General features: G+C 36.7%; 1 protein-coding gene across 4 annotated transcripts in view; it reads right to left on the bottom strand.

The window, feature by feature from the left end:
- The window catches only part of SLC12A1 (solute carrier family 12 member 1), an 87,947-nt gene that overhangs the window by 72,594 nt on the left and 2,983 nt on the right, over positions 1–12,370 (bottom strand). For all 4 annotated transcript variants that reach the window (XM_059372768.1, XM_059372767.1, XM_059372769.1 and 1 more), the window contains exons 3-4: positions 2,136–2,270; positions 1,905–1,980 (exon numbers count right to left, since the gene is read on the bottom strand). In XM_059372768.1, the coding sequence (XP_059228751.1) occupies positions 1,905–1,980; positions 2,136–2,270 (211 nt within the window). The remainder of the gene's footprint in view (positions 1–1,904; positions 1,981–2,135; positions 2,271–12,370) is intronic.

Raw genomic sequence — 12,370 nt, 5'->3', positions numbered from 1 at the left:
GTATTCAGTCTTTTTCTCCAGACTATCCCCACAACATGGCAAAACTACTTGGATTTGCTTCTCTTCTTACCCAATAAAAGGACTCCACAGGGACCCAGAAGATGACTTAATCAACTCATTTAGCTTTAAGTTCACAGCAAAGGCCAGTAAAACTGAGTAAGGGTGGTGATAAATTTCTACAACTCACTAAAGTCTACTTTCTGAGAACTAAAACAATGACAGACAAACCTTCATTCAAAGGAAAACCCGCTGGACACCACCTTAAAGTAGGATATGACTACTTAAAAAAAAAAAGTCTTTATTAAAACAATGCTGATATCTGAAAGTAGAATACAGTTTAGCAGAAGATGGGGTTCTCCATATTTTACAATTTTATAATAAGCGTGAAACTGAGAAGACTAATGTAAAATCTGATTAAAGTTCAGATTATGGCCCAAACTCGTGGATGTTAAATAAGTTGCATTAGAAAGAATTACTCTTGCCCTTGGCTACGCTCACACCTCCAAACAAAGTAATGTTGCTTGATGATCTCAATAAGTTACTAAACTGCCCTTAAAAAACTAATTTTGCATGAAACCCTGGAGCAAACACTTGGCAATGCTAAGATGCAGATTTTCCATGGAACAGCATACACTTACTTTGGGCCCTGCGGCTGTAAGCATTCATTTGATATGCATCATAAAGCTGGCAAGCAGCCCTTTGTCAGGAACCCAGCAGTTGCCAAACATGAAACGTGGAAACACTATGGGAACTGGTTCCAGTGTTTCAATTTACAGCTCAGCCCTTTCTTGTTGAGAGTTAGTCTGCCGTTGATGCTCAATATGTTTTGAGGGGCAATGGCAATAAATAAGGACCAAGTACCTTTGAATGTGAATTGAGGTACATTCTGGAGCAGTTATCTAAAAGCGCATTTGAACCTCTATGGTCTTGACACTCATGATTTATAGGTGTTCTCCAAAAGGGATCTATAATGTATTTCCCAAAATACAGAGTAGAACATCATCAATTTTTATCACACTGAACCAGGAACTTTGATAAAACTCAATCAAATTTTTCATATAAATTTTACCACTATATTCTAGATTAAAAAAAAGTTTGCCATAGGAAACGATATTTTATAAAAGACCATCTTTAAGAACATCAAATAATGGTGTGGAAAGTTGTCAGCATTTGGTGTCAGAAGGGAAGTGTTCTCTGAGTATACATAGGTGTTTTTCCTTTTGGTAACACAGTGTTTGGCAATAATAGGCACTCAATTTATGTCAAAGGGATGGTGAATTATACATTAAAAAAATCAAATAATCACTCAAAATAATTTCAACATCATGCATTCTCCATTGGAAAAATTAGTAATAGTTATATATCGTAGTCATTTTATTTATTATTTTTAAGCCTCTATCTGGCAACATTTTATTAATCTTTGTTTTCTTACCCCAGGTACCTGAAAGTAACACAGTTATTTTCTTTGGAAAATGTTCAACTAATTCAGCATTAACCTGGTCACACTGTTACCACTTTTCCCACAAGCTGTTTTCGATGAGTGAAATGTTGCCAGTAATCATAAGGGAGATACACAAATGTCAGTATGTCCCCAAATATGAATAGTACTACTTCAAATGTATATGTCTCTCTATATCTGTACACCTAAAACTCAAGGGAAAGGTAAAAATATTTGCTGAGCATTTATCTGGCTAGTGAGCTGGAAAATTCCAGTCTCCCAGAAGTTAACGCTTCACCTTTCCTCTCTGACAAACATCGTCAAAGAGGCAAAGGGAAAGAGCTGGCGCACAGATTATTTCTGTGACCTTCATCTCACATTCAGCGTTCATGGTCAAAACAAGTTGTGTATGGAGTTTATCCCTGACATTGAAAACTATACGCGGGGCATGGGGAAACATGCTTACCAATTCCAGCTTCTCCAACGATCCAGGAGAGGCGAATGAAGAGCATCACACCCCAGATGTTCAGCATGCATCTTACCTGTGGGTTGAAGGAGCATCAAAAGGGATGTGAGACACGAGAGTGGGGCAAAACCCAGCCCTCTCCATAATTCTGGTGTCCAGGCTTTGCTAACCCTGAATCCCCAAGGACACTGAACAAACAGATTTTATTTGGAAACATAGGAGCTTTCTCACCAGCACACCTTTCACCCATCCAAACTTCACAGCACCGGCTTTATCCTCCCCTTCCTTGTTTTCGGCTTCTTCATCTCCAGGCATCCCATCCCCGTTAGCAACCCTGTCAGCGGAACCTGGTGCCACTGCGACGTTCTGCGTTTTTACAGGTAGCAAAAGCATAATATTTGGTCAACACAGGGACCAGTAAAACTTTCAAAAGCAAATCAGAACAACTGACACAAAATTTTAGACACGCGCAAAAAAAAGAAACATATTCTAGCAATTGAATAAAATAATTTTTTTTTTTTTTTTTTTTTTTTTTTGCCCTGGGCGCTGATGGGTTTGTTTTGTGAGTGATTTCAGGCACAGCAAGGCTGCATGGGTGGTAAAGGAACTTGGGCAGTTCTACTGGTGAAAATATTACCTTAAAAAACCAGTTAGATTTGGGTACATTTAGAAGACAAAAAAGAACAAAGGAGAAAAAAAGAAACTCAAGGCAGGGTGCAAAGCCTATCAAAGTGAATGAGGGTCTTTGAGGCATAGTAGGAAGTTAATCTCATTGACGCAGACACTCTGGACTTCTTTCCAGTAACCTCCCTGGGCTTCACTTGATTCACTTAAAATAATGATAATAAAACTTCTCTAATCGTCATCTTTAAGAAGATTGAATGAAAGAACACACAAAGCGTTTCTTTAAAAACAAGAAGAAAGGGGTTACAGTTCCAAAGAGGTTTAAAGATGCTATCTGGTGACAAGAATGCTATTCCTGTAGAGGAAGTTTCTTTTACATTTGATATGTCTTTGCCTGAAAATTGCTGGATGTCCTAGTAGTCTTGTACAAAGGGTAAGAAGTCTCGTGACTGACTGACTACTAAAAAGGTAGGTTGAGTAGAAATAAGGAGTAAATTGTATAAAAAATGTCAAAAGCTTATTTAGTGTTTTTTTGTGACCTGATTTTGAAGACATTCCTTGTCAGTAGGATAATCTGAATTTAATGGGGGAAGAAAATAGCCCTGTTTCTCTCAAGTAAAGAACAAATCGAATTTCTCTTTTAGATATGACTTTGAATACTTTCAGATGCAGCCACTTGATTTAGCCTATCTGGCACCTACCTGACTCTGGCACCTGAGTTACCCACTGAGTTCCCCAAAACAATCTTATCCAATAAGGGGTGGAAACCACTGGGGATGTCTTTTAGATTCAGCACTTAATTACCATTATTAAAGAACAAGCTTATTCTATTTAAGTGCTCTAAATTAGTTTAAAGCTGGGACAACGTGTTCCCGCATTACTAGTTAAGGAGTCTCAGACAAGGACAATTGTTTCCCCCTCTAAAATGGGACTGGTATGAAATAAATATTCAGTATTTATTATAAGGACTTTATTTGAAGGTGATCAAAATCCTTGTCCTTACTATGCTCAAGGTTTATTGCTTCTTTGGGCTTTGATGTATCATTAACATACCCACTGTAAACTGACTCTAATTTGGGCTATTTGCTCCAAGTGACTGACTTCTTGTCTCCATGTTCTTCTACTGCTCTGTGTAAATAAGGATTTCCTCCAACTTTGTTTTCCCACAAGATTTTTTTCATACTAGTACGACACTTGGGTAACCAGTGCAATTCAGTTTGGTAAGTCATGGTATATTAACTGGGGGATGTGGGCTACTTCTCCTCAATGCCTGCCAAGAGCCAACCATATAGCAGGTCATCAAAAGAGTATTGAATCCATAAAGTGGATTTGAAGACCACCTGACCTCTACCATTGAAGAACAGATGACCTTGTTTCTTATTCATTTTTGCCTCCTATTTCTTTTCTCTTCCATCCCTATTGGGTATTACATTTCTCATGGTTTCCTCTATATAACCTACATTTGCAAAAGGGAGGGGGAAGAGAATGAATCTCAAGGCCGACCATCTTACTGTTTTTCCAAAAGAACTGGGAGTAAAATTCAGTGAAATGAATAGTTAAAATTTAGTCTTGAATTACCTGAGGAATATCTTAATTTTAAGCATCCCCAGTCCCTATTTGCACAGAAAATTGAAAACTGACATCATATGTTCACATCAGAGTAAGATACGGATAAAAAGAAGTCCACAGAAATCGAGGCTGAACGAGCAAGGCAGAAACTGATTATCTATACCAGCTAGAGATGCAAGTCATGTGTGTAATTCAAATATTTCCAGTAGCTCCTTCCAAAAAATTAAAGGGAAATTAAAAAAATAACTTGGGTTCAGATTTGGACCCTCAAGTTTTAAAAATATACTTAACTTTTTTTTTTTTTTTTTTTTTTAGAGATTTTATTTATTTATCAGAGAGAGAGAGAGAGAGAGGGAGAGAGAGTGAGCACAGGCAGACAGAATGGCAGACAGAGGCAGAGGGAGAAGCAGGCTCCCTGCCGAGCAAGGATCCCGATGTGGGACTCGTTCCCAGGATGCTGGGATCATGACCTGAGCCGAAGGCAGCTGCTTAACCAACTGAGCCACCCAGGCGTCCCTATACTTAACTTTTGAACAATATATTCTTAATGTTTGCAATTAATTCATTAGCTATAGTGGCATCCCACCTTGGAGGAGGAACCTGAAAATGGACTGTTTTAATAATATATTTAATAATATATTTTACTTAATAGACTTCTATAAAACATTATCATTTTAACATGAAAGCAATAAAAAAATTAATGAGACATTTTACATTGTTTTTCACACTATGCCTTTGAAATCTGGTCTGTAGTTTACACTGATAGCACATCTCAATTTGTACTAGCCACAGTTCAAGGGATCAAGGGCAGCAGGTGGCCAGGGTTATCCTATTGGAGCACACCTGTCTGTACACTGCAGTCTATTACAGATGGATGAAGCATTTGAGGTTTCTCTCCAGGCAATTAAAAATTCTATTTTTTCTCTGAATGGATTCTATACTCATAAGGCAGCTGAGTGATTCATATGTAACTTTCATTTTCCATAACTAGAAAATCAATGAAAGCACAGAATTGAGGAATGTGTTAAGATGCCCACGAATGTTGAATAGATTATTTCATTAAGAAATTCAGGGGCGCCTGGGTGGCTCAGTGGGTTAAGGTCTCTGCCTTTGGCTTGGGTCATGATCCCAGGGTCCTGGGATTGAACCCCACATCGGACTCTCTGCTCAGCAGGGAGCCTGCTTCCTCCTCTCTCTCTGCCTGCCTCTCTGCCTACTTGTGATCTCTGCCTGTCAAATAAATAAATAAAAATCTTAAAAAAAAAAAAAAAAAGAAAAGAAATTCATTTATTTGTGGGCGCCTGGGTGGCTCAGTGGGTTAAAACCCCTGCCTTCGGCTCTGGTCATGATCCCAGGGTGCTGGGATCCAGCCCCGCATCAGGCTCTCTGCTCAGTGGGGAGCCTGCTTCCCTCCCTTCTCGCTGCCTGCTTCTCTGCCTACTTGTGATCTCTGTCTGTCAAATGAATAAATAAATAATCTTAAACAAAAAAAAAATTCATTTATTTGACTTGGTTTGAGAAAAACTTTTAAAATTGTCAATATTCTAGTTAATCAAGATCTCCATGGCCAGACTCTCAACAGCTACTCATTCAGGGAGAAGGCAATTTCCTTTCCCTCAGTTAATTGTGGATCCCATGAGACAGAGCCCCTGGCCACTTGCTTTTTAAAGGCAATCTTGGGAATAAAACCTATGTTTTCTGATTAAACCTAAACTTGAGGGTTTGGTGCAGGAAATTGCTTTGTTCCTGGCTGAACTCCGGAGGTAACTGTGCCCCTTACATCTGGATTAATGGGAATACCAATGATTGTTTAAAAAAAAATAAAAAAACAACAACTTACAAAATAGGCTAAAGGATGAATAAGATATTTAAAATTTCTCCTTAAATGGGCATTTCTACCTGGCAGATGCCCTTCTTCTGAGCACAGTTTAACAGTTCTTCAATTTGTCATTAGGACATCACAATATGAAGCAAAAGGACTATTCTATGAGGGCACATCAGGGAACTCATCATATATGGAAGTTAGTAAGGCCATAATTTTTAAAAACTTCAAAAATAGAGCCAGTGTAGGATGTTCCACTCTTTCTTAGGTGAATATTTTCCATCTCCTAGAGTTTCAAAGTTTTTAATATATTTATGCCATAGAGGGGGAAAACCTTTAAATGTATATTTCTTCTCTTGACTATAAAGGACTGTAGTGAATTTTTAAGTACAGAATCCATTTCCATTGCTTACTCTCCTACAGGAGCTGAAAAATCACTGCACCATATAATCTAGGAGACTTGGAATCTGGTTTCAGCTATGCAATTAATTCAGGGTGTGTCCTCCAGCAAGTTACTTAACCTCTCCTGGATGCTGCCAAGGAGAATAAATCCAAGGGGTTTTCTGAAAATCTTGCTTTGAAATAATTTACTCTAAGGAAAAATCATTTTTCTGTGTTTGTCATCTTCTCTTCTAACATGGCAAAGCAAAACTTGGTTTCACTCTTTAATAGATGTCTCCTTTGTAAGCCCTACAGCAATTATAAAGTCAACTTATCATCAAAGTACTGAAAAGACTGGGTCGAGGGTTTGTGGGCACTTGATGGCTGAGAGCTATAACCAACCAGTGGCTGGCAGGCTTCTGGCTGGTTCATGTTCTTGAGACCAAAGTCTCAAAGACTAAAAGTTTCATGATTGCTGCCTGAAACCAGTTTTTTCCCTCATACTTTGGATTAATTTGTTTGTTCACACTCCATTACCATAAATGATGACCCACCACCTTTCGTAAATGCATTTTAAATTGCATGGCTTTAGGGAGTGATTATTTATTTATCGAAAGTTTTACCTGAGCATTAAGTTTTCGAGTAGGTAAAAGGAGATGCATTAGGAAGAAAGAAAGAAAGAGAGAGATAGAGAGAAAGAAAGAAAGGAAAATAAATAAATAAATAAATAAATAAAAGCCATTTCTCCCCTCCAATACTGATAAACTAGTGAAGTTTCAATCACATAAAATCTTTTACTTAATATAAAATGTGTGATTTTTCAGACCTCAGAAAAATGACAAATACCTTTCTAGCTGTCATCGAAGAAGAAAGAAATAAATATATTTATTCTTTAAATTCTAACTAGATAATATTTGCTACTATGCATGTCTTTAGGTTTTACCTTTTAATCTCAGGATGGTAGAAATCTTATCCCATCATTGAGAAATAGCTCCATAGATGTTTAGGACTACATGATTCCCTCCCAATTGTTTTAAACTTTCTCTTATTATTGAAATATTTAAATATATGCAGTAGTGGGGAGAATAAATAGATCTCATGTGCCTATCACTCAATTTCAACAATTACCAACATATGGCCAGTATTATTCTACTTAAACCTCTTACAACATTGGGATTTTTTTTTTTTAAAACCAATCCCAGTAAGGATCAGATAATTCCCAAGGTTCATTTCAGAATGAAAAGCACAAGTCTAATCACATGTCTATATTTTATTGATCAATGTTATTATAGTTGTACATTACTAGCCCTTTATGATAAAGGGGAGTATTTTAAATTTGGAAAATGAAGGGTTTTTTTTTTCTTGTTTTAACAGTTACTATAAACCATGCCTCTCAATTACTGCCAATGGTCACAATTTGTAATCACAATATTTTTACTGTACCTGAAAACACTTAGTTCACACACGAATTGACATATTTTTAGTAACTTAGGCCAAAAGGTGGCTACTGTGTGTAATAAAGAGCATAAAAAAACAAAACCAAAAGATTCTTAATATTTTCCACATATACTTCAAAGAAACTTCTACTTTACTTACCATCTATTACTGAATGCTAGAGACTACAGCTAAAACTTCTAACAAATATTAGAATGAGTCTTTAATTGCAGATTTTCACTCCAACAAATATTTTAGGCCACTGGTCCTTACTGACCTTCAAAGCATTTATTGCCTCAATTTTCATGTCTATTTTATTTGGCTTGGTGATATTTCTAATTTTGGATACCCCTAGTCTGAATGCTAAAGTTCCAAATTTGAACTTCAAAATACTTTAGAAAATATTATTTTCCAGAGAATGTATTTGTACACCTTTGTCTTTTTATAGACTATAAACACTTATACATCTGCCCATAATAATGCCGTTTGACATATAAAATAAATTCTGGGTAGTAGATATCAAATCTCTTTAACTGACTTTATACAGCAGCTCTTATAAACAAAAGCTTAATAAATGCTTTTGATAATGACAATGAAAAGGATTGAGACCGACAATTAATTCTATAGGAGAAGCAACATGATCTTAAGGAATCGGAATCTCCTGTTCTGCCCATCAGGACTGAGAAGCAATTTCTTCTTTGAGCTTGAATTCCACTATTTCCTATTTCCACTATTTCTTCTTCTTCTTATTCTTCTTATTATTATTCCTATCACTATCCACTACTTCCTATTTCCTAATTCCACTATTTCCTATTTCCAAAGTGCTATGGGAGAGCAGACTGAGGATGAAAAGTTCTGAAAAAGAACATGGACTCTAGAATCAGGCAGACACGGGTTCAACTTATTAGACACATGACCTTGGCTTCTTGACCTTGGAAGTATACTGACTTGAGTTTTTGTTTTCTCTTCAAAAGGATCCATAGGATTTTATGAAACCTTTGCTATCTATAAAATAGCAATAATAACATTAGTTACCCTGAAGTGTTGTTCTAAGGACTGAATGAGAATTTGCCAAGTGTGAGCATCCCATCTGATACATTAAAAAATGCTCAATAAAAAGTTTGTTTTTACACCAGAGCGTGTGTTTTGGTTTTTATTCACAAATTACTTTTTCTAATGCTTTTTATTCACAAATTACTTTTTATCGATGATAGCCTAATGGCCCCAATGTGAAGTCACCCCATTGTTTTTATTTTGGAAGAGTTTGTAAATGGTTGGTTTCCTTTAAAATAATAGTTCTGTCTTAATTTTTACATTATTTTATACTTTTCATAGACAGTTTATTTCAATAACATGAGAATGCTGACTTTGATTGAAAGGCTGGATATTTTCCTGATTTCTATATAATTATATTTTTCTGAAATGCTGACAACAATGGTGGTTAGTAAGGCTGAAAACGAATTTCATTTTGGTTAGCCCTGTAGTTAGGAACTGTGTACTAAAAGGTAGCCACAGGAGTATACTGGACACTAAAAGTGGAATTATTTTTACAAAGTAAAAATACGAGATTAAACTTGTCAGATGTCCAACAATCATTATACATGTTTTGATATGAAAAGACCTCCAATGTATATTACTTAGTGAAAATAGTAGCATGCAAGGCAATGTGTAAAGTATGTTTCAATATGTGTTTGAAAAAAATTACAGACAGAAAATTAAATTGATAGGAATAGAGAGACATAGATATATTTGTATGTTTGTATAAGCATAGAAAATTTCTGGGAGGATTTATAAGAAACTGCCAGTAATGATTGTCCTACAGAGAATAACTGAAGATCTATCTTAGATAAGAAACATTTATATATATTTTTAGTACTTGTTAAATATGTTATCAGTGCATATTTTACTTTTTAAATAAAAATCAGCTAATATGAAAATTACCATCATTATTATCAACAACCTTTTATTGAGTTTCTAACAATTGTAGGCACTGTACTACACTTTGCATACATATAAACTCAAGTATTTACAAACATCCTACAATATCAGTTGAAATTATGTAGCTTGTATAGTATTGCAGAGAAAGTAAAGGATGGAGTCATTATTTTCCTGCTTTTGACTAGTTTTTGGAAATCCATAATTCATAGCCACCTGTATAGGCATTTAGCTCTTTACTACACAGAAAATGAAAAGATTTCTTCAACTCTGATCGCAAATCATTGGGATTACAAGTTTTGTCAATATGTATTACTCCTAGAGTTTCAGTTAAGGTAGAGACTTAAAATAATGTCTTTCAAATCTATTTTTCATTTCAACTATAAGGAAAACCTTTCACATTTTTTTTTCTGACTTGGAAGTTCTAACTTGGATTTGCACAAAATCCAAATAGTCTCTGTCTAAATATGTTCTGTCATGTAGTATGAATGTACGATTCTCATATGGCTTTTTAAAGCATTAGAATCATGGGTACAAAAAAAAATGTCACTCGGGTGCCTGGGTGGCTCAGTTGGTTAAATGGCCTTCAGCTTAGGTCATGATCCTGGAGTCCCGGGATAGAGAAGCGCATCCGGCTCCCTGCTCCACGGGGAGTCTGCATCTCCCTCTGACCTTCTCCCCTCTCATGCTCTTTCTCACTTTCTCTCTCAAATAAATAAATAAAATCTTTAAAAAAAAAAAAGTCACTTGTACTATGTTAATTGGTTCCCACTTTTAAATTGTTTAGGTAAACATTATCATTTATAATTTTTTGCATACAAAATCTGTGATGTGTCTGGGTATTATTACACAGCATTTGCTCTATTGATCGTTCCTAGTTGTAGTCTGAGGGACCGCCATTAAAATGTCAAGGGCCAGGAAGGAGCAGCAAGCATAGCTACATTCCACTACAGGTCCTCATCTATTATGCTGTGAAGCAGGGGAAAATAGAATCAAATTCACTAACAAAGAAGAAAGAGATGAATTGAAGAAGGCCTGGATGATTCATGTTTGATATCGAAGGAGAGCACAGAAGTAGAACATGTGGAGAGGTGAACGGGGCCCTACAATTTTAGAAACATTAGAATGTGTATTCCACTGTTGAATTTGAATTCTGCTCCTAGTTTAGCTATGTGGATATTTCTGTATGATTTAATCAAGATGAGTAAGATCTTGGTAAGTAAGGGTTGGATTCATAAAAAGAGTGACTTATTACTATACCTTATTCAGGGCATTGGGCCTAAACCTGATTTTTTTTTTTTTTTAAGATTTTTATTTGTTTATTTGACAGAGACAGATCACAAGCAGGCAGAGAGGCAGGCAGAGAGGGGGAAGCAGGCTCCCCGCTGAGCAGAGAACCCGATGCGGGGCTCGATCCCAGGACCCTGAGATCATGACCTGAGCCGAAGGCAGAGGCTTAACCACTGAGCCACCCAGGCGCCCGTAAACCTGATTTTTTAAAAAAAGTTTTAATTATTTTAGAGAGAGAGAGCACAAGCAAGAGGGGCAGAGAGAGAGGGACAAAGAATCTCAAGCAGATTCTGCACCGAGAGCAAAAGCCACCACAGGGCTCAGTCTCATGATCCTGAGATTAGGACCGAGCCTAAACAGAGTGGCATATTTAATGGACTGATATTTAATATTTAATGCCATCCAAGCACCCCGGGCCGAAACCTAATTTTTAAACTCTTTAATTTGCTACTTCTTTGTAGCTGAGAAAAAAGTGTTTGAGGTCAAGGTTCAGTCCTTTGTCTCATTACATCTTTCCAAAAAGAATATGATATCCCAAACAGCTGTGCAATCCGTCAAATACAGCTACTTCATTTCGACCCTGGTCATTCAGATGGCTTTGGAACAACCAACCCGACTATTGTTCCCTGAGAGGTTTTCTCCCCTAACATAAAGATTGCCTTGAACTGTGGCTTTGGGAATTGTAAACAAGCTACATATCACGCTCAGTATCGGTCCAAAGAACAATGCGAGTTTGCTCCATTTCCTTTTTAATGGAATTAGAGTTTTATTTTGTTTTGTTGTAAATGAGGAGAGGAATGTGAGTGAGGATATTTAAATTTTGATGGCAGTTTTGTGAAAGATGCAGGTTTTAAAAATTATCATGTGTAATGAGGTTGATTATGGTAGGAGAGAATTTCAGGTCTTTTAAAAGTCTCATTTTCCTTCTTCAGAATAAATTGAAACCTCTTTAGAAGGCCCTAAATTTCTTCTTCTGCCCTTCCCGTATCTTGAAAATTTCTCTCCTCTTGAAACCCACTTCTCATTCTTTGCCTTCTCCCCTTTCTCTCTTCTTTCCTCTCTCCTACATGATGCAAAGTGACACCTCAGTCTGATTTCGGGAGCTTCAAATCAACCTCCTTCTCAACATTCTTAATGGGGGCTGCCATTTTTTTTTCACATTGTCACCTTGCTAACATCTTTTGATGAAAATGTCAAATATCCCAGACAAATTCTAAATCTTCTATCTGTAAAGAAACCAGCCTTTCAGCCCAGTGTTTGCCAGTATGGTCCATGGGACAAGTAAGGCGTGGTGGGGAGAAGGGATAAGGGTACAGAGTTCACAGCATAGTCTCCCCTCAGGAAGTCTCTCAGTCTCTGCTAGTAGGATGCAGAGTCAGGGAAGCTGGGAATAAGGGGAATAAGTTTTAAA

This window comes from Mustela nigripes, chromosome 13 (assembly GCF_022355385.1).
Source record: "Mustela nigripes isolate SB6536 chromosome 13, MUSNIG.SB6536, whole genome shotgun sequence".
In the NCBI taxonomy this organism is placed as follows: domain Eukaryota; kingdom Metazoa; phylum Chordata; class Mammalia; order Carnivora; family Mustelidae; genus Mustela; species Mustela nigripes.
This window is presented reverse-complemented; position numbering and strand designations above follow the sequence as displayed.